The sequence below is a fragment of the Vigna unguiculata genome, chromosome 9 (genome assembly GCF_037176805.1).
Source record: "Vigna unguiculata cultivar grain cowpea cultivar isolate G323 ecotype 2 chromosome 9, ASM3717680v1, whole genome shotgun sequence".
Classification (NCBI taxonomy): domain Eukaryota; kingdom Viridiplantae; phylum Streptophyta; class Magnoliopsida; order Fabales; family Fabaceae; genus Vigna; species Vigna unguiculata.
In genome coordinates this window covers 31,788,938-31,811,130 of record NC_140800.1, presented here as the reverse complement: position 1 = coordinate 31,811,130, position 22,193 = coordinate 31,788,938, and the positions used below count along the sequence as shown (strand labels likewise).

The 22,193-nt window shown below is 31.7% G+C and overlaps 1 protein-coding gene across 1 annotated transcript; it reads right to left on the bottom strand.

Moving 5' to 3' along the window:
* Positions 1 to 395: 395 nt before the first annotated feature.
* Positions 396 to 2,620, bottom strand: AZG1 (AZA-guanine resistant1). Its single transcript, XM_028049079.2, has one exon. It carries the CDS (start codon positions 2,322 to 2,324, stop codon positions 528 to 530), a length of 1,797 nt encoding a protein of 598 aa, XP_027904880.2. The 5' UTR covers positions 2,325 to 2,620; the 3' UTR covers positions 396 to 527.
* Positions 2,621 to 22,193: the final 19,573 nt, after the last annotated feature.

Genomic DNA, 22,193 nt, shown 5'->3' with positions numbered 1-22,193 from the left:
AACTTTAAGGAAATAAGAGTTCTAAAAACATCTTGTACAAAACAGCAGAGCACAAAATATAAATGAAAACTTTTATCCAGCACAAAAACAGATAAAAAGATTTAAAAAAAATGAAATTGGGAAACTAGGCAAAGAGAAAAAGTTATTTAAATCCATAAATAAAGTAATAAGGAAGTAGATAACAGAATATGTGATCCAAACCTAAGATGCACTTTGGCAGAATCTGAGGCACAAAACTTGGAAACAATAAGTCCAAACATTGGCAAAGCACGAAAGAATATGACTGGGACATGTTTGAAAGGCAAGTTCATGATATCCATCAAAGTTTTGGATTTATTTTGTAGTTTGAACCGAAATAAAAATCGCGCGAAGAAAGAGATGTGTAAAACAGGAGATGGAATAATAAAGTAACGTATTCACATATTGGCATAATAATAAAATTGGTAGTACAGAAAGAATTGAAGTCTGTGAAATTGATGTATGAATAAGAAAAAGGAGACATTATTAGAGAACCACATACCCTAAAACTAAGGGTCTAGTTGAAGTGCTTTGGAAGTTGGATTTTGTGGAGAATGTTGATTTTGTAGTACCCCATTCACCCTCTCAGGATGATGATGTTGACGATGGGAATCCTCATCTGGGGGCACACTTCTTCTTTTGGTAACCCCAAAGTGACCCAAAATCTCTCTGCCCCAATCCCAAAGGTTCAACACAACGTAAGTTCCAATCCCACCGATCAGCCCATACGCGATCGAATACGTCAACGGCATCAGAATGAGCGTCACGAACGCCGGTATAGCCTCCCTCATGTCCTCCCAATCAATCTCCACCACCGATCTCATCATCAACACCCCCACCAGAATCAGCGGCGGCCCCACCGCCCACGCGGGAATCGACGCCAGCAGCGGCGTGAAGAAGAACGCCAGGAAGAAATACGCCGCCACCGTCAGCGCCGTAATCCCCGTCCTCCCACCCTCCCGGATCCCCGTCGACGACTCGATGAACGCCGTGACGGGGGAGGTCCCGAGCAAGGACCCCACCACGATGGAAGTGGCGTCGGACATGAACGCGAAGTACTGTCCCTCGAAACCCCCCTTGTCGTCGGTGAAGCCCGCGAATCGCGCCATCGAGTACAGCGTTCCGGTGGTGTCGAGAATGTCGACGTACAAGAACGTCACCACGGCCTCCCAGAAATACCCTTTGCCTATGCTCTTGAAGCTAAGAGCCCCCGCCGTGCTCTTTATGAGGTGAACATCCACCACCTTCTTGAAGTACTGGTGGGCGGAGTTACCCGCGTCGGTGTTGGGAAAAGCCGTGACTTTGGTGTTGCGGAACCACGACACGACTGTGACGAAAACGATGCCGTATATCATGGCGCCTTTGACGTTCTTCACGAGACAGTAGGCGATGATGACGAAACCCACCAGGCCAAGCCAGAGCGTAGGGCTTTCCATTCTGTCGCGCAGGCAGAGGATATCGCCCGAGACTGTTCCGCCGGGTAGCAAACTGACCGTGCCGTTAGCGACCGTTATAACGGGTGCGAGGGAGGCCCGTGAGGAGGATGGGCAGGCGCCGAGGGTGAGCAGTGTGGATGGGCTGTACCCGATGAGCCCGATTCCTTGGTTGTTTTGAAGCCCGATGAAGGCGAGGAAAAGCCCGATTCCAGCGGAGGAGCTGATTCTGACGGGCTTGGGGACGAGTTTGGCGAGTTTGGCGCGAAGACCGATTGCGGAGATGAGGAGGAAGATGATTCCTTCGATGAAGACTGCGGCCAGAGCGCTCTGGTAGGAGACGTTGCCGGAGCCGTGGAAGCCGACGACGGTGTAGGCGAAGTAGGCGTTGGAGCCCATGCCGGGGGCGAGGCCGAGAGGGAGGTTGGCGAAGGTGCCCATGATGAAGCAGCCAATGAGAGAAGAGGCTATAGTGGCGACGATCAAGTCCTTGCGCGTGTTTTCGAGGCACGCAGCGTAACCCGGGTTAACCGGGTCGAACTTGCATGAGTGGTCGGGGTGGAGGACGCGGAGGGAAGAGGTGTTGCAGGCCGAGAGAGGGACGGAGGGGTCGGAGCAGAGGGGTAGGCAGTCGGAGACAGAACAGGTGCCGCCGGAGTCAGCGAGGATGGAGGCGTTGACGGCGAGGATGTAGGCCATGGTGAGGAAAGTGGCTGTGCCGGCGCGGAGCTCGGTGGTGAAGGTGGAGTTGCGTTGGGAGATCTTGAACCATTTTCCTAATCTGGTTTTGGCTACGTATTGGTTTAGGCGCGAGAGAGGGTTGGTGTGAGCGTTGTGTTGTGGAAGTGGGGGCCTCTGCGCCTCCATTTCCATTGGGTTTTATCGTGGACGAGTGTTGTTTGAGGTTTATATAGGGTTTGGAAATGGATTAGGATATTTGCATATCAAGGTTTGATATAGAATTTGGTTGGCTCTTGTTTGAGAGAGGCAGAGCATAGCTCAACAGAAACAGAGCTGTGGCAAGCTTTCATTTGTTTTTCCAAAGGATAGATTCCAATCACCAGGGATCTCTAATATACTCTCATCATAACACCAACCCATCACACTTATTATATATTTTCTCCTTCCACCTTTCACACCATACTAATTACTTCGAAACCCATATTTTAAACTAATTACTACTGCAATATAACATCTCTTTCATTCAAATTAAATCCATAAATCCTGTGATTATGTATTTATGTTGTGTACACATGGGGCAGATTTATTACAATATTAAATTCCAACGGATAGTGTGAAACACTGTCCTTCTACAGCTGGGGTAAGTAGGATGGATTTGACTTTGAAAATATATATATTTCTTAATGAAACATCATTAAAATTTCCATGTGTGGAAATCCTTTTGAGCTATTTTGTTGACTATCAAAACCCTTTTATCTAACTCGCATAGTTGCTGCGAAACTCGTTCACAACCGTAAATGACACTCTTTAGAGACAGTGTTTGATTGGTTGGTTTTCTATTTTATTTTTTCTTTAAATAATATGATCGACATGGGTTTGTTTAACGTGGGAGTGAGTTGTTTGTTTTAAATTAGGCAAGTGTTACAGATTAGAAGACATGTATTGGATTTTGAGGTCTTCCATTTCAACCTGTGACGATCATTGACGTGATAAATAAACTATAACAATGCTACGATCTGTCGCCATGTGCTTAAAAATATCGCATGGTTTCACATTTTATGGGTCAAATTCAGCAGCACATGCTTTCAGGATATCATCATTCCTCTTATTCATTAATTTTCATCACTTTTATTCAAGGAACAATTCTGAATAATATAATCACAGAAGAAATACTAAAACATTAACCTGGAGCATTAGAAATTTTAATAAATAAAAACGTTTACCCACTCTCCAATCATATAGGTGACCTTTCTTTTCAACTTTATAGCTTCCGAGCATTAATCCGGCTGTAACTCACAATTACATATTGACTTTTGGATTTTAGTATCATAGGGTGCTAATAAAATACTTCCTAGGTTTTATCATAGTGTGAATTCTTTTTAAAATATTGGATTTAAATATATTTTCATTTTTCGTAAAATTAATATGTTTTCTGAGAATGCAATGCAGTTATTAATTTATTGGAATACACAATTGTTAATATGGAAACACTTCTTAACAAACGAATCTTGTAAGATTCAATTGTACCTATAAAAAGCTACAATCAAAACTCACCTACACAAGTAGGTCAATTCAAGAACAAGCAGTAAATACTTATGTAATTTTTTTTAATTTATTTTTAATGTTTTAAATTTATCATTTACTACAGTTTAAAATATATGAATGCATGTTATTTTAAATATATTTATAAATAAAGATTTACTTATGTAACATCCCAAATTTTTTAATTGAATAATTATTCACCAAAATTTTATTTCTTAGAAAATATTTTAAAATAAAACAAATTTTTTAAATTATAACTAACAAACAGTTTCATATTTTACTTAAAATATTTAACTATATATTTATATATTTTTCTAAGTATTAAAATTTCTAGAATCTCACTTTCCTCCACACACATAAAAAAACATTCTCGTAAACAGTGACGGATCTTGACCAAAAGTGTTGGAGGGGCCAAATTAATATAATTTTGAGATCATTAGTATAATGCTTCAAAAAATGGCTTCTCTGAACATTTTTTATCATTAGTATAATGTTTCAAAATATAATATGTGAAGAGGTAGAATCTATCTTGTTTTAGTCAATAATTTCCTTTTCACCACTCTTAAACGATTAATTTATTCTTTCATTCTTTATCAATATACTTTTTTGTAAATAATACTAAAAAATAATTGATCATAATCTAAAAAAAATTAAGACACGTAATTATTAAAAGAAAAATATATTCATTATTATTAATACATAATACATTATTATTTTTTTCTATATTCATAAAAAAATGAATATACAAAAAGCTCATGAGATAAAAAAAAATGTTTTTGTTATCAATTAAGACAAGAAACAGGAAAGGAAGAGGATAAATGAGAAATATAAAGAGTTTATGTCTAACTTTATTTTTTCTTTAAAAAAAAAAGAAGACATGAGAGTGAGAGATTATTATAATTTGTGAAAAACTAAAAGAATAATGAAAAGGAAAATAAAAATTATGTTAATAAATATTTGGTTTAGTTACTCCTTCGATTCATGTTTTCGTTTAACAATGTTAAGTTGGTCCTCCCATTTTTTTTTAATCTCAATTTGGTCTCGATTTTTGAAAAACTGATGTAATTCGGTCTATTTCGTTAAATTCCCCGAAACAGATTAATGATCTTTTTATTAAAATTGAGACTCATAATATGAATGATTGACTTTGTTGGTATAATTAACTTAATCCTAGTATCAATTTTTAAATAAAAACAGAGATTAAAAGAAAAATTAAACCTGAATATTTTCATTTTTTATTATATTTAATTTCATATTTTATTATGTATTTACATTAAATATTATGATTAAATAAAATAAATAAAAAATAAAAAATTTAATTTTTATTAATTTCAAATATATATTACCTACAATTTAAAAAAATTTAAAAATTTAATAAATTTTAAATATATTTTTATATTATATATATATATATATATATATATATATATATATAATTCAAAAAAAACTCGAAATTTTGGGAGGCTAGGCCCCTCCTTGCCCCAAAGAGATCCGTCATTGCTCGTTAATATATTTATAAATAAAAAGATAATGATATCTTCTTCTTATTTCGTCCTTTGATAAGACTTTAAAAAAATATTAAATAATGCAGTTAAACAAATACAACAACACATTCATATTCTAATCCACTATGATTGTGTACATGCAGAGGCATAATAAACTCCTCTCACAAAATCACAATAAACTCATTTTTCTCATAAATCACCTTGGACCTAACTAATCATGACTTTGATACAAAAATGTAACGCCTAAAGTTTTCTAATTAAATAATTATTCATCAAATATTATTTTTAAAAAATATTTTAAAATAAAATAAATCCTTTAAATTATTACTAACAAACAATTTAATCTTTTACTTAAAATATTTAACTATATTTATATATTTTTCTTATTATTAAAATTTTAAGGATCTCGTTTAAATATAAAAAAAGCTTTATTAAGTCACTTATTAATAATAGTTAGTATATTTAACTTTAGTAGTTGAATGCTTGAATTTTATTGTCTCACATTAATATACTTTTATATTAATTACAAACACTGTTGTTTTGGAAAGAAACCAAGTATCTTTTACCAAAAAAAATAAAAATAAGTATTCTCTTAACTTCAAGTGAAGTAGAGAGCATTAAAGTCAAAATAGGAATCTTCATGAATTGCGGGAATTAACATTTTGTTTATATTCCAATAAATTATAAATTGTTTTTATTTCCATCTAATAGGAGAATATTACAATTATAAAGATAATATCAAGAGTAAAAATTATAAAGATAATAACGAGTTATCTAATATCATGTATTACAAAGATAATAATTACCTATAGATCTCTCTTTTATTAATAAAATTTAAACTAAATATAATACAAATTTAGAATGTTCATGAATTGAGGGAATTAATATTTTATTTATATTCAAATAAGTTACAAATTGTTTTTATTCCCACCTAATAGGAGAATATTGCAGTTATAAAACTAATAACAAGAGATAAAGATTACAAAAATAATAATGAATTATTTAGTATCTCATATATCATCTATAAGATCTCTCTTCTTATTAATAAAATTTAAAAGAATTTAGGCTCAATTTTTAGATATAAATTTTAGGTCAACTTTTGAATGTCTAGTATCCATTTTTAATTATCGAATCGGATCTAGAACGACTGGGATAATATAACTATATTTACTATTTTAATTATATGTTTATATATATATATATATATATATATATATATATATATATATATATATATATATATAGTTTTAAAATGTGAAATTCTATTATAATTATAAGTGGGGGAAACAAACCCCATAAAGTTAGAAGAATAAAACATACTACATTAATATGATATGTAAGACTTTTTAGATTATTTGTAGTTCTTGTAGAAAATATTTTACACTATATATTATAAAAAATTTAATAAATTGATGTAGAAAGTGTTATACACTACATTAAAATTAATTAAAAATATTTTCAAAATTTATATTAAAATCATAAAAACTTGCATAGTAATTTTGTATTAATTTTTAATAATGTCAAATTATATAATAGGAGTGTTTATAATTTTCCATAAAAATAAGAAGTAAAATTATAAAAACAATATAAAAAATAGTTACAACATATTTTTACTTTTATTAGTTTGTCGTATTTATAGAACTTAAAAAGTTTGTTAACAAATATAAGGATACCAAGGATAAAAGGGGTGGAAAATACATAAAAGAAAAAGTTATAAAATCCAAATTTTATTATTAATTTTTATAGATAACAAGAAAATTTTAAAAAAATAATTTAAATTTAAGTCACTTGAATTATATTAAATTAAACTAAATATTTAAATATAACAATTTGATATATAAATTTGAAATAATATTATTATTTTCAGTTTGACTCATTTCAAAAAATTATTTATAATTTAAAAAAAAATTAATAGTGAATTATTGCACCATATTTTTTATGTAAATTTGACCCACACTAATATATAACATCAATTTTTTGTATTTTAGTGTGAAGTCAAACAATTATGCTACGTACCTTTTTATACTAATATTTAAATACGAAGTGCATGAAAATAATGTTTTCATGCATCTTTCCCAAAATGCGTTTTTTCTCTTTTTACAGGTAATCAATCTCAAGATTAAACATACAACTAAATAGGTAAAAGCTAATATATTTTTCCTTATTCTAAAACCTTTCATCCGCTCATACCATCTACTATATAATTCACAAAGAAAATAGAGACAAATCTTCATCTTTTTACTCATACTCAAATAATGTCGACATAATTGACTCATTTTTTAGATGTTAACATGTTATTGTCCTTTCCAATACACACAGTTTCACATACATTTCTTAATTGCATATGCAAAACAACATCTATCGGAACAACAAAACGCCAATCACTAATTCTTGTAATAGTTAACAAAAAAAATTATATTGTCAATTTCCTGCTTATGTTCCAAGAGACTGATATATTATCCTTCCTAATATATTTGTGCAACTATATTTCATAAATAATACATATACAATTTTGTTCCGATCTTGAATATTAGGGAGACGAAAATCAAGAACAAATTACCTTTCTGATTCTTACACTAGTAGATATGCATTTTTCTTTTCTGGAGTTCAGTAGTTCTGGTTTCAAAAAAGGTATGCCTATCTCTTCCTCTCTTCTCCTTTATATAGGCCTCCTACTTACCTGATTCGTAGGAAAACGTGTTAGTGTGGCAAAATATCAGCAACTGATTCCTATGTTTCCGCTGGATATTAAATCTCTTCCTTTTAGGAATGAACTAACCACCTCCGCCCAAATCCTGCTTAGTCCAAATCCTGCTTGACCCAAATCTTGCTCGGTCCAAATCCTACTTGGCCCAAATCTTGCTCAGCCCAAATCTTGCTCGGCCCAAATCCTGCTCAGATTTCTTGCTTGTCACCTCGACCCATGATTGAAACTCGTTTTATCATAAATACTTATTGGTTCAAAATCAAAATGAACATGTTGTGGTCGGTCATTCCCCGAACGGTACATAACCCTCCAACCTTGAGTCCTCAGCTTGCTAGGATGAAAGGTTTTCATAAACCATCTACGTCTTCTAGTATCAGGTTGGGTCTTCATTTTCTTTCACATCATCTTTATGTAAGTTTTGTCCCTTTTGATAAATTTGGCACGTTCATCTCTAGCTACATAATAAGTTATGGTGTGCCTTATTGTACCTGCAAAATAAACAACTTGTTTTCGAAATGTAGGAGCTTTTTTAAATAAGTATTTTTAAGTCATGTGCTAAAGATCGTCCTCTGGTTACTCGGCCTGTAAATGATTAGGTTGAGGTCGGCCCGAAGGAGGGAGCCCTCAACATAAGACAAATAAATATAAATATAAATTGATAAAGTAGAGGTCAGCCCGAGGGAGACCTCAACATAAGATAAGTAAATATATAAAATGATAAAGTTGAGGTCGACTCGAGGGAGACCTCAAAATAAAACAAGTAAATATATAAATTGATAAAGCTGAGGTCGGCCCGAGGGAGACCTCAAAATAAGACAAGTAAATATATAAATTGATAAAGTTGAGGACGACCCGAGGGAGACCCAAAGATAAGAAGTAATATATAAAATGATAAAACTGAGGTCGATTCGAGGAGACCTCAACATAAGATAAGTAAATATATAAATTGATAAAGTTGAGGTCGGCTCGAGGGAGACCTCAAAATAATATAAGTAAATATATACAATGATAAAGTTGAGGTCGACCCAAGGGAGACCTCATCATAAGATAAGTAAATATATAAAATGATAAATTTGAGGTCGGTCCGAGGGAGACCTCAACATAAGACATGTAAAATAATCAAGCTAAGGTCAACCTGAGGGAGACTTCAGCATAAGATAAGTAATATAAAAAATGATCTAGCTGAGGTCGGCTTGAGGGAGACCTCCACATAAGACAAGTAAGATGATCAAGCTGAGGTTGCCCGAGGGAGACTTCAACATAAGATAAGTAATATGAAAAATTATCTAGCCGAGTTCGGCCTGAGGGAGACCTCAACATAAGACAAGTAAAATGATCAAGCTGAGGTTGGCCCAAGAGAGACTTCAGCATAAGATAAGTAATATAAAAAATGATCTAGCTGAGGTCGGCTTGAGGGAGACCTCAACATAAGACAAGTAAGATGATCAAGTTGAGGTCACCCCGAGGGAGACCTTAGCATAAGACAAGTAAGATAAATGATCAAGATGAGGTCAGCCCGGGGAGACTTCAACATAAGATAAGTAATATATAAAATGATCTAGCTGAGGTCCGCCTGAGGGAGACCTCAACATAAGACAAGTAAGAAAAAAAGATCAAGTTGGGATCGGCTCCATGAAGCTCTCAACATACTGAGGTTATAACCAAGCTCGTAGTGAGGTCATTTCAATGAAGCCCTCAGCGTACTGAGGTTATGACCAAGCTCGTAGCGAGATCAGACCGATTTAGCTCTTAGCGTACAGAGGTTTTGACCAAGCTCGTAGCGAGGTCGGATTAATGAAGCCTTCAACATACTGAGGTTATAACCAAGCTTGTAGCTAGGTTGAACAAATTCAACTCTCAACATACTGAGGTAATGAAAAAGCTCGTAGCAAGGTCAGACTGATGAAGCCCTCAATGTACTGAGGTAATGACCAAGCTCGTAGTAAGGTCATTTCCATGAAGCCCTCAACGTACTAAGGTTATGACCAAGCTCGTAGCGAGGTCGGTCCGATGAAGCTTTCAACATACTGAGGTTATGACCAAGCTCGTAAGGAGGTCGGACCGATGAATTCCTCAGTGTAATGAGGTTATTGGTTTGGCAAGGGTCGACCTGCTTTACGGATTATTGGTTTGGCAAGGGCCGACTTGCTTTTCAGTCAAGTTTGAGTTTCTTTAGTTACCTTATAAAATTGGTAATTCATGAGCTCTTAATGATAAGGAAAAATAATACAAATGAAAAGTTTATAAAGAGGATACAATGGAGATAGGCCAAAAGCCTACATCTCCATCTAGCTTTGTGCTTGTGCGAGAGATTTTGGACTGACTGACGTCGACCTACTTCTTGATTCGAGGTCGGCCTAGAGCCTACCTCTCCACCCAGCATTGTGCTTGTGGAGGAGACTTAGAGTTGACCATCGTCGGACCCCTTCTTGCTTCGAGGTCGGCCTAGAGCTCACCTCTCCGTGCAGCTTCGTCAAAATTTCCACCGCTGAAACCTCATCAGAGGTCATCATGAGCCCTCGTCATTGAGCGTCAAAAGACCTTTGTCATCTCTTCTCCCTTCCCAACTCCGCCATTGACGCTTTCATCGTGGACTACTTTATCATCGTGATTTATTCATGTTATTGTGGTTGGGATGAAAACCAAGATCAAACTACCCTTCTGGCTCTTACACTAATAAATATGCATTTTTATTTTCTGGAGTTCAGTAGTTCTGGTTCCAAAAAAGTTCTGCCTATCTCTTCCTCTCTTATACTTTATATAGGCCTCCTACCTACCTGGTTCGTAGGAAGACGTGTTAGTATGACAAAATATCAGCAACTGATTACTATTTTTCCACTGGATATTAAATCCCTTCCTTTTAGGAACGAACTAACCACCTTGGTCCAAATCCTGCTTGGCCCAAATCCTGTTTGGCTCAAATCTTGCTTGGCCAAAATCCTACTTAACCCAAATCCTGCTTGATCCAAATCCTGCTCGGCCCAAATCCTGCTTGGCTCAAATCCTGCTTGGCCAAAATCCTGCTTGACCCAAATCTTGCTTGGCTAAAATCCTGCTCGGCTTAAATCCTGTTCGGGTTCCTTGCTCGTCACCTCTGCCCATGACTGAAACTCGTCATTTTATGATAAATATTTTTTTGGTCAGAATCAGAATGAACATGTTGAGGTTGATCATTCCCCGGACGATACAATTTCTTTGCCTAATATGCCAACATATACTCCTTCTCATACATAACAATACTGAAAAGACATATCCTCAGCTTATAAACATATATATATATATATATATATATATATATATATATATATATATATTCATTTTCAATTAACTCTTCATATTTTAATTTTTTTCTTTTTATTTTGAGTTCACTCTCCATATTTTAAATTGTGTTATGGGTATTACTCATTCTATTAATTATACAAATGATGCTAACACTACTAGAAAAAAGTCATTTAGCCACCAAAAAATATGGTCGCAATTTGTGACTGAAATAGCCACTGATTTACATCAGTTGCAAATTAGCCACCGAATTAGCTATCGAATGACTTATTAGCGATATTAGTTCAAATAAAGACTGAACTAACAACCGATAGTATTAGTGACAAAAATCTAGTCGCTAAATCGGTGGCTATGAAAAGTAAAATTAATTATTTATTTTGGCCACCAAATTAGCCACCAAATAAAATGATTTATTAGCGACTGAATTTGTTTCGGTGACTAAATAGCGGTTGAATATGTTTTGGGGGCTAAATTGAAGTCCATTTCATACTAAATTAAAAGATTAGAGACCGAGTATATTTCGATGACTAAATTATATTTAGTATTATTGCCTCATGTAAAAAATATAAAAAGAGACATTGTTTATGAGATAAGAAGGTTTATTCAATTATTATCAAGTATAATTACTATATTTGATAATTACGGACTTGGACGTTGGAATACCTTCACAGATTAGAAGACACCATCTTAGCATTACAATGAGCACATCATTGACTAAGGAGAGGATAATTTTATAAGGAGATATAATCCCTGATACGAAGAATATCCATTAGTGTTAACCTTAAAAATCCAATCTACTAAAATAATTCATATTTCCTGTTAATTTTGCTTTGATTTTTTTTCGTAGGAAATACTTTCAAATTTTGTTATGAAAAAATAATTTGCAAGAAATTCCTACTAACTTTTAGGAAAATATTTTGTATAAAACACTTTTTGCAAAAAAATTTGTTAGAAATATTTGCAAATTTTATAATTTTGTAAGAAATAATTATCCATGAAGGAATTATCTACCAATTAAAATTCTTAGAAAAAAGGGCAAAACAAAGTCTTTTCTTATAATTTTTTTAATAAATTTGTATGAAAAATCCCATGTAATATGAAAGATTCTACCAGTGTTTATTAACGAATTCATCCAACAGTAATGACGTTTCAATCCGATTATACAACAGTCTTGGAAGTCATCATTACCACAACGATGCAATCCCTGAAAATACCGTTGCACTGCCACGGTGGATGTTAGGATTGTGTCTCAACACTGCAAAGGATAATTAATGCTTTGTGTGCATGATAATGCATGTGTTGTGAGCAGTAGAAATGCCAAAATTTCACAAGTCTTCAATATATATACCTTCGTGTTCAACACTATAATAAAACTTCTAAATATTGTCCAATTTTAGTGATCAATAATTAATTATTAGTAACTATAGTGACTAATTTAGATATCAATTTTCAAAAGTAAAAATTATTGGTGACTCAAATAATCACTATTATGAATAAAAAATTATAATTGGTCACTAAATTGGTCTCTAAATTTAGCTACCATGGTTTTTGCTATCAAAGAAAATTGGTCACTAAAAATTAGCTACCAAAATGAATTAGTTTCTAAATTAGTTTTTACTTAATTAGTGATCAATTATAATTTTTTATTTATAATAGTGACTATTTTAGTAACTAATAATTTTTAACTTTGTAAATTGATATTTAAAATGATCACTATACTGATTAACTATTTTTTGTTTTTGAAATCGGTTTCTAAGTGAGGATTTGTTTGTAACAAAGGTTTGAAGCAGGTGGAAGAAGTGTTCCCCACCTTTTTCTCATGTTTTACTATTTATGATACGAGTTTTTTTTTTTACAACTCACTTTTTGTTTGGTATCTTATGTATTGGTTTTAGTGTAAAATACAAAAAAATGTTGCAATGAGCTTTTGTCCTGAAAATCGTTCCTAAAATACGATAACAAACGGCTTTAGTTAACAGAAATATTATATATCAGACTTACTAAATTTTCCAAATGTTAAATATTTTGAAATTGGTCATTAACTTGTCTTGAAATAAATAAAAATCAACGGAAATATGTCAATCTAAAAAATAAGTGATAAATATGAAATACTTTAGATATCATTTAAATATTTTTTTACTCAGAAATTAGTTAATACTTGAAAGATAAAAATGGTCATTTATATTATTTTAAAGAAAAGCTATGCCACAACAACAGTCCTGATTTTGCAGCACTGGTTGTAGATAGATTTAACTATAGAGGATCCAACTGCAGAATACAACCTTTACAAAAGCAAAGCAAAAGGTTGTATCCATATATAGCAAATTTTCTCTGATAATAGAAGTAACACATAAATTCTCAACAAAAAATTGTTGACCTATTGATTAAACCAAATTAAAATTGATCTCTCATCCTTATCATCATGAAGAAAAGACATGCAAGCAAAAAAATTAAAATTAAATTATCAAAGCAAAGAATAATATTATATAGACCCACTATAGATCCATGATAAGTAGATATAAAAACGTGAATATGTTTTTGGTTACAATGGTGTGAACAACGACTTTGAGGTTTAGCAAAAGGTCATAGTCGTCGTTGTCGATAATTGTTGTGGTTTGGTAGACATGGTTTTTGTGCAGATTTGAATTTACAGATATATCATAGGAAACGAGTTTGCAAATCTGAGGTGGGAAAAGGGTTTGCTTTGCATGTCAAATTTGGTTTGACGAGAACTAAAAGACCGAGACATTGAGCTTGGGTTTGGTGATGATTTTCACCAAAACATTTTGCTTTGGAGGTGTAAATTTGACTAATAGTCCATGGACTAACCTTAGTCTATCCTTTATTAAACTTTCCATTCAAGGGCTTCTAAACGAGGGAGCCAAAAAAAAAAAAATCCCAAAAGTTTACTCTCAAGTGTGTTAGGATAAACGTTAAGGTTACTAAAAATACTTTAATTACCTCTTAAAAATAATATTTTGAGTTTGAGTTAAAGATCGAGTCAAACTCTATTGAATCGGCCTAGGTTGACGTTTAAGATGGGCTGGTTCAGACAAAAGATCGAGATTGTCCAACCTGAACCGAAGGTCGAGACGGTCTGACACAAGCTGCAAGTCAAGATGTATCGTACAAGATCGAAGGATGAAATGGGCCAACCCTAGTCGAAGGTTGAGATGAGCCAACCCTGATCGAAGGTTGAGAAAGGCCAACATAGGTCGAAGGTTGAAATGTGCAAGTTAGTGCCTAAGACTAATATAGGTTGACTTAGGCAAGTTTGGGCTTAAAGTAGAGAAGGGTCGACCTAGGTCGAATGTAACATCCCAACCGGATATTACTAATTTAAATAAAATAAAATAGAAATAAATACAAACTCGAATTTATTATTATTGTCTTTCCCAAAAAATACGGGAAATTTAAAACATTTATTAAACTCATCCAATTAAACCACAGTGTTCCAATAATCCATACTAGTTCATATTCCAGTAAAAATACAGTTTACAAAAATCTGAAAATAAAATGATAGTAAACTTCCATAAAAAGCTTTCTCACACTAGTCCCTCTCCAGCTCTATGCCTTACCAGCATCACCTGGAACATCATCTGCTCCCATGTGACAGGTCACATGATCATCGCCAAACACACAAAAAGGGTGAGCTCATAACAATACAAATATACAATTAATCAAAATAGAGATTCACCCCAAACTACTTTATTTCATCTAAATTGCTTATTCTGAACACTTGATATCCAAGGATTTCAGATCATCGTCTCATTATACAAATGAAACTACTAATCCATTTACCCATACAATTACTTGGCCTTGGACCCAGGATATATCATGTTTCCACGAACCTGCCCGCTTGTGGTCCAACTCTACGGACTTCCCTTCCCGTAGTCCAACACACGTGATCCAACAACTACGAACCTCACCACTCGTATCCTCACACGAGAGCATTATAATATGAACCTCCCCATTCATATTATCACGTGTTCATCACCAGTCATGAACCTACCCGCTCATGACATTATCAAGCATCTCCTGGTCCAAGTCCACATTTTAACACATCAAAACGAAATTAAGAAAAGCACATTGTACTATACAATGTACATACCCAAACTGGTCTTAGGGATTCTAATGCTTCCACGAACTTGCCCGCTCGTGGTCCAACTCTACGAACCTCCCTGCTCGTAGTCCAACTCTACGGACCTCCTCGTCCGTAGTCCAATACGTGATTCATCCAGTTATGAACCTCCCCGCTCGTAACAACTCTCAAGTGTGAGCACGGAACATACGAACCTCCCCGCTCATATCCTCACACGAGAATATCACTAATATGAATCTCCCCGCTCATATTAACCACGTGTTCCATCACCAATCAAACCTACCCACTCATGATACGATCTATCATATCCCAGACCAAAACCAACACAATAAGCCATGCAAAACGCATCATAAACGCACCCTACCACTTGCACTATCGCTTGGCGCAGCTTAAGCATTGCCAGGTGAAGTTACAACGCAGACCGCCAAGCAGTTTCTATACACTGCTAGGCGCCACACACTTCAGAATCCTCCTGTTAGTAGCTATTGCCTAGCTAGCGGTCCAATCCGTACCACCAGGCACTACACCAATAACATATGTTTACTAAGTAAATCACTATAGAACCCATTTTTGCTATCCCAATTACTAAAAAGTATATTATTATTATATACATCTTCATAAACATATTGACCTTTTATTACACTTTCATTAAATAATTCAATGACTTTAATTTATTTTTATACATCTAAAGTACGTATTAATATATATCATATATTATTCTTACAAACACCCGTATGGTATAAATTATAAAATCCCTATGAAATATAATATCCTAAACATTTAATAAAATATTATAATCTACGTTATGTATAATAAATTAATTATATACGAATTTCTGAAATTGCATCGCACATAATTACCTTTATAGCATATGTATTTGTTTTTCAAATATAATAATAATTTTCACCCTATTTATAATGCTACTCATACAATTTAAGCTATTTCGTACGTAACATATAAACTAGAAGTATTTTATACTTTCCACAAACAATAACTAATATTTATATATTAACACCTTTCCTTTTATATACATAATTAACCGAGATTGTACTTACTAGATTTATGGTACAATATATATAAACATTATATTTTGGTATAACTTATATGTTACAACTAATAGAATTATCTCGCAGCAAGTCCCCTTCAACAATTAATTACAACCTAAAAATTTTATAACTAGAAAACTTGAAAATTCAGAAATCATCTCCTTACCATTATATATAATTTTAAATAAACTAAATTATTAAAAATATTTCTACAAATATTTAATAAAAACATCAATTTTATTAAGAATATTATCATAAGTTGTATATAAAAATTAAATTGAGTGTCAATTTAAGGAGGGACAATATTGCTTCATTTTTACAAAAATTGAGACTAAATTGAAATTAAAAACAAATATAGGAACTAAATTGAGTCATTTTGACGCGTGGCACAACTGTGGAATGATACTTGTAAAAAATAAAAATTTAAAAAAAATAATAATAAAATAAAAAAAAACTAGAAATTGACACATAGCGTTGACTTTAACATCGTCTGGTCAAAATTAACACAAAAACCAAATTGAATCATTTTTAAGAAAATGAGAATCAAATTGAGATAACGAAAAACTTGAGGACCAAACTGAAATTTCTTGACAAATAAAGGAACCAAAAGAGTAATTTAACTTTATAATTATTTACATTTCAAATTAAAATATTAAATAAAATTTCATGAGAGATAAAATATTTATTAAATTTGCAAACGTTAATATTAACTAGTTTATAAATTTTAAAAATATTTTTATGAAAATATAAAAGGAAAACAAATATTTAAATTACAAAATACTTTAAATGTGTGTTTACTTCAATTTTTAAAATTCTAATGAACTTTCTTCCTTTGTACACTAATAGAAATTATAATACATCACTTGATCAAAATCACACATAAAACAAAAATTAAACTAATAATGATTAAAATTTAACATAAATTTTTCTTCTTTTAAATTTCAAAATATGTTGGATAGTGATAAAAAGATTAATGGCAATTACATTAAATTATTATATTATAGTAAATAAAATTTATTTATATAATTATAGTGTTAAAATTACATGTATGATAATGATTTAGAAAATAATTATATAAAAAATATCAAAGCAATCTTTTACATAATAAAAATAAATAATAAATAAAAATATTTAAAAAATAATCAAATGCAAACAATGTGAAAGATGGTTGAATGGAAGGACACAAAAAATAAATATATGTATAGTTAAGGATATAATAAGATGAAAAAGACTGTAAACAAACTATTCAATATTAACTTTGTTGAACCTAAAAATTAATAATAATAGAATAAAGAAGAAAACTTTTTATATTACTTAGTAGATGAAAAGTTAATGTTATAAATAAAAATATTAAAAAAATAAAAATATATAAATATGAGAAATAAAAAATATTTAATTCACATATAATTTGAAAATAATTAAACAGATATTATAATAAGAGAAAAAAAATATTTAAAAAATGTCAATAAATTTTATAATAAGCCAAATAAATAAAAAGTGTATAGTGTGTGGAGAGAAATTATATAACTAAATTATATAGCATAAAATATTCATTTACTATATTATTAGTTAATTGTGTTAAAAAAATAATAGCTTTTCATATTTCTGGTTTTTAAATTTTGAATTTTGTTTCTATTTTTTCGTATCTCAGATTTTTACGCAGAAAAGAAATATACCAGACACAACAGTTTTTGAAGTGAGGCAATTATTTAACGTGGAGAGAGAGGTGCTCTTATTGGGCAGACATTGTATTGAATACCTCAGCTACTCATATTTCCGACCAAACACTGCTCTCTGCACTTTCTTCTCTCATTTACTCACTCACCAACTCTTTAATAAATCAACCCTCTGTCATTCAACCTCTGCAACACCACACTCTTATTTTAATCTAACCCATGCACAGTCAGAGTAGATTTTATCATACTATATTATTACTCTACTTATGGCTGCAGAAAATATCAAACAGAGAAATAAAAAATAAAATAAAAGAGGAAGCATATTAATTCAGGTAATTATGATTTCTCCTGCAGAATAGCATCCATGTTGGCCTCTGCAAGATTTTCTTTAATTTCTTAGGGATTGATTATGACAGGCACAAGCGAATAAATCTCAAGGGATTTGGGCAAAAAAGCAGTTCAATATTTTACTATTAAAAATGGGTCACCCACATGTGAGCTCTAAAGTTGTGGTATAACATAATAAAGATGAGTTAAGAAGGGTTTTGAGAATAGACAAAAAATCTTGAGTCTGAAAATCGTATGACAGTGACCGATGATAGTATAAGAATGAAGAAAGGTTTTAGAAGTGATTAGTAGTTGGTGGCAACTTGTTAGCAATGATGGTAATATGGACGTATAGATGTTTTTTTGATGAGTTTCTATGAACTTAATCATTAAGTTGTCACACTTTAATTGACTACTTTAGGTATGATTAAGTAGGATCTTTAATATCTCCAGACATTTCTTATTCCTTAATCATAAGGGTTTCACTCAATCCCTACCAACTTTAGACAAAGCACAAAACTGTGGACTTCAATTCAGAATCCAATTACCACCAAAATTATTAATCTATTCTAATTCTTGGGACCCACTGTCCCATGCTACTTCTTCTTCTTCTTCTTCACTTTTATTCATTTTTTCAAGCTTTGCGAGTGAAAGTACAAGTTGGTTTCATTTTACCCTTCCATCTTTCTCTATCACATTTTCTTGGTCTGAGGCCTCAAAGAAAAAAAAAAAAGTGGTAATAACCTTTTGTTTGTTTGTGTGGATATACATAAAATTGGGCACTTTGAGGGTTGTGTTGAACACTCGACACGCATCAGAGGAAGTTCCATCACTTTTGGCACACGTTAGCTTACTGTGACTGGGTGCTTCCTCACCTAATATGCTACGTTGCTGCTCCGATACCACAACAAATCATGAACCTTTCGTTTCAGTAAAATAGGTATTTATTATGTCTTCAAATTTATTTAAATTAGGTCGAATATTTTTCAAATAGTTTTATGTTTCATCAGTTAAATATGAAGGTTATATGTATTATTTAAGACCTTCAAAAACACAAATACATGGATAAAAATAAAAATATAGCATACTGAAGAAATCAGGCTTATATCACTAAATATTGAACATTAATGTTGTGTGAAATTTGACATATTTGATAAAGTCTCTGATTCTGTAGAATCATTGTATTGGCGTTCTTCCACGAAGCATAAAAACAAAATTGAGAATTCTGGAAAGGATAAAGAGGAATGTGCCAATATCTATTTAACACTTCACTAAATACTTTGATCCCTAAAACAGGTATAGTAGCAAAGCAACAATCAGACCAACATGAACGTATTGAATGTGTATCTTGTCTCTTGCGATTTGTTTATTAATTATCGAACAACATTTGTTAATATTATACTTTATGATTTGTAATTAGTATCCACTTGAAATTTTGTTAACCCTTTCAAAAATTCCAATTATCTTTCAACTCACAAATTAACTAAGTTTTTTTTTTTGTTGAAATTTTTAAGAAAAATTACTAATTAACTAAGGTTCTTGATGCTACACAAATATCAATAGGCAATGATGAAAATGCTTATATTGTGTAGTTCACAGAGGTTTTATTAAGCACGAGTTTTTTTTAGACAAAAATGAAAGAATGTTATAAAAGGGTGATTTTGGAAATAGATTTATGGTATAAACATGATTCCTAATTTTTCTAATTACATACTAAATGTTGTAAGGTGATTGAACATAAATGAGAGGCTTCACTTTGTGCCAAAATTATTAAATCAAATAGCAATTATCTTCTATTAACAGGTAAAGAACATGGGCAAAGATTCAATGACACTTTGACTATCGACAAAGTTTACAGGAGAACTTTGCTTAAATAATAATGAATATAATTAAATAATTAATTTTTAACATGATAAATCAGCATACATTCTAGGTTTAAACTTTATTGTTTAAAATATTTTTATTTTATAGTTTTTATATTTTATTTTATTATTATAAATAAATAAAATTAATTTTGATGGGTTGTTGGAAGTGTGAAATAAAGTAGGTAAATTAGGTAAGGAGACTACAAGATAAAAAAAAAAAATCCATTAATATTTTTTATCTGAGTCTAATATAAGTTTTGTAAATGAGGACAGAACGAGGGTTACATAAACTTTTGAGAAACAAAATGGATCCGAAATTGTTAGAATTAAGGAAGTAAAGAAAAATTGAAATTTTGAGATTCAATATATATAATAATTCAAATTTATAGTTTTTTATTCTTTTAAATGGATTTATTTAAAATTTATATTTATATTTTTATTTATATCTACTTAATCTACTTAATTGAGTTTGAATTAGATTTAGAATAGATTATATTTTTTATTTTGAAAATAGAAAATTAAATCACGTCAAGGCTGTTAAAGACTTGAATCACTGTAGGTCTACGTTGAAGATTATAACCAACTAATTGAGGTTCAATTGCTTAAAAAAATAGGATTTACGTAATTTAATAAGTTGATGCTATGATTGAGATTTATGTAAATAAATTTGTTGTAAGCAGTTTATTTGAGGTGTGGTTCTTTGAAACTCAACCTTTCAAATGATTTAAACAACTGCTTCAATTTAAAATTTAATTTAATTTAATTTTCTTTATCTTTATATCTTTTAACTATAATTTTTATCTTTATGTTACAAGAAAATGTTTCATTAGTAATCAAGTTTAGTGATCAAAAGTTGTTAGTCATTATAGTGACCAATTTATATATTAATTTAAAAATAAAAAAATAATAGTTACTAAAATAGTCACTATTATAAATAAAAAATTATAATTAGTCACTAAATTCATCGGTAATTAATTAGAAACCAATTTAGAAATTAAGTCATTTTGGTAGTTAAAACATAGAAAACGAATTTTTAGTAGGGATGTCAACGAGGCGAGTAGGGTACAAGTAGTAGCTCCTTCATATCTTACCTACTGGATAAATATTTATTTGTCCCGTATCTGTGCTCATATCCATCTGGTATTCATTATGCGGATACTTGCATATTTTTTTAATATCCATAAATATCCATGGGTACCGCAGGCATTTACAAGCAAATAAAAATAAATATTTAACAACATATTTTAATCGCAAATTCAAATAAAATATAATACATAACATTCATAAATTTTAAACAAAGTCCAAATAACCCATTGAAATAGTGTTGAATGACAGTTTACAAATAAATGATTTTTTTTAAACTAATTGATAAAAAAACCTCATTCAAAATAAATATGTTAATATTTTAATCAATTTTTTTATATATTTTTTAATTTAAATTAGAGTATAGCGAGTATGAGTGTCCATTTACAATATCCATCTCCTACTCGTTGCAAGTTTTATCCGAGGATATCCACAGGTACGGATTTTTTTGACATCCCTAATTTTTAGTGACCAATTTCCTTTGGTAGCCAAAATCATGATAGCAAATTTTAAAGGCCAATTTAGTGACCAATTATAATTTTTTATTCATAATAGTGACTATTTTAGTAACTAATAATTTCTTTACTTTGTGAATTGGTATCAAAGTTGGTCACTGTTGACTCAACTAGTCACTCGACATAATTTGAATCAATTCGACCTCAACCGATTTGAATCAATTAAGCCCAAGTTAACTCAACTCAACCTTCAACAAGGGTAGATTGGTTAAATGTTGTGTTTACGCCATCCTAACTCGACCTTTAGTCTGAGTTGGCCCGACTTCAACATTGGTCGGGGCCGAGTTAGCTTAGAACCATCTTGTCTAGACCTTAGCCCTAATCAACTCGGTTCGAACTTTGACCCGAGTTGACTAGACTTGACCTTCGGTCTGACTCTGATCGATGTTCGACCTATGGCTAATTCGGCTTATC

Bases quoted from the DNA above. Each gene is read 5' to 3' on its own strand.
- AZG1 (XM_028049079.2), bottom strand. From the start codon at position 2,324: ATGGAAATGGAGGCGCAGAGGCCCCCACTTCCACAACACAACGCTCAC.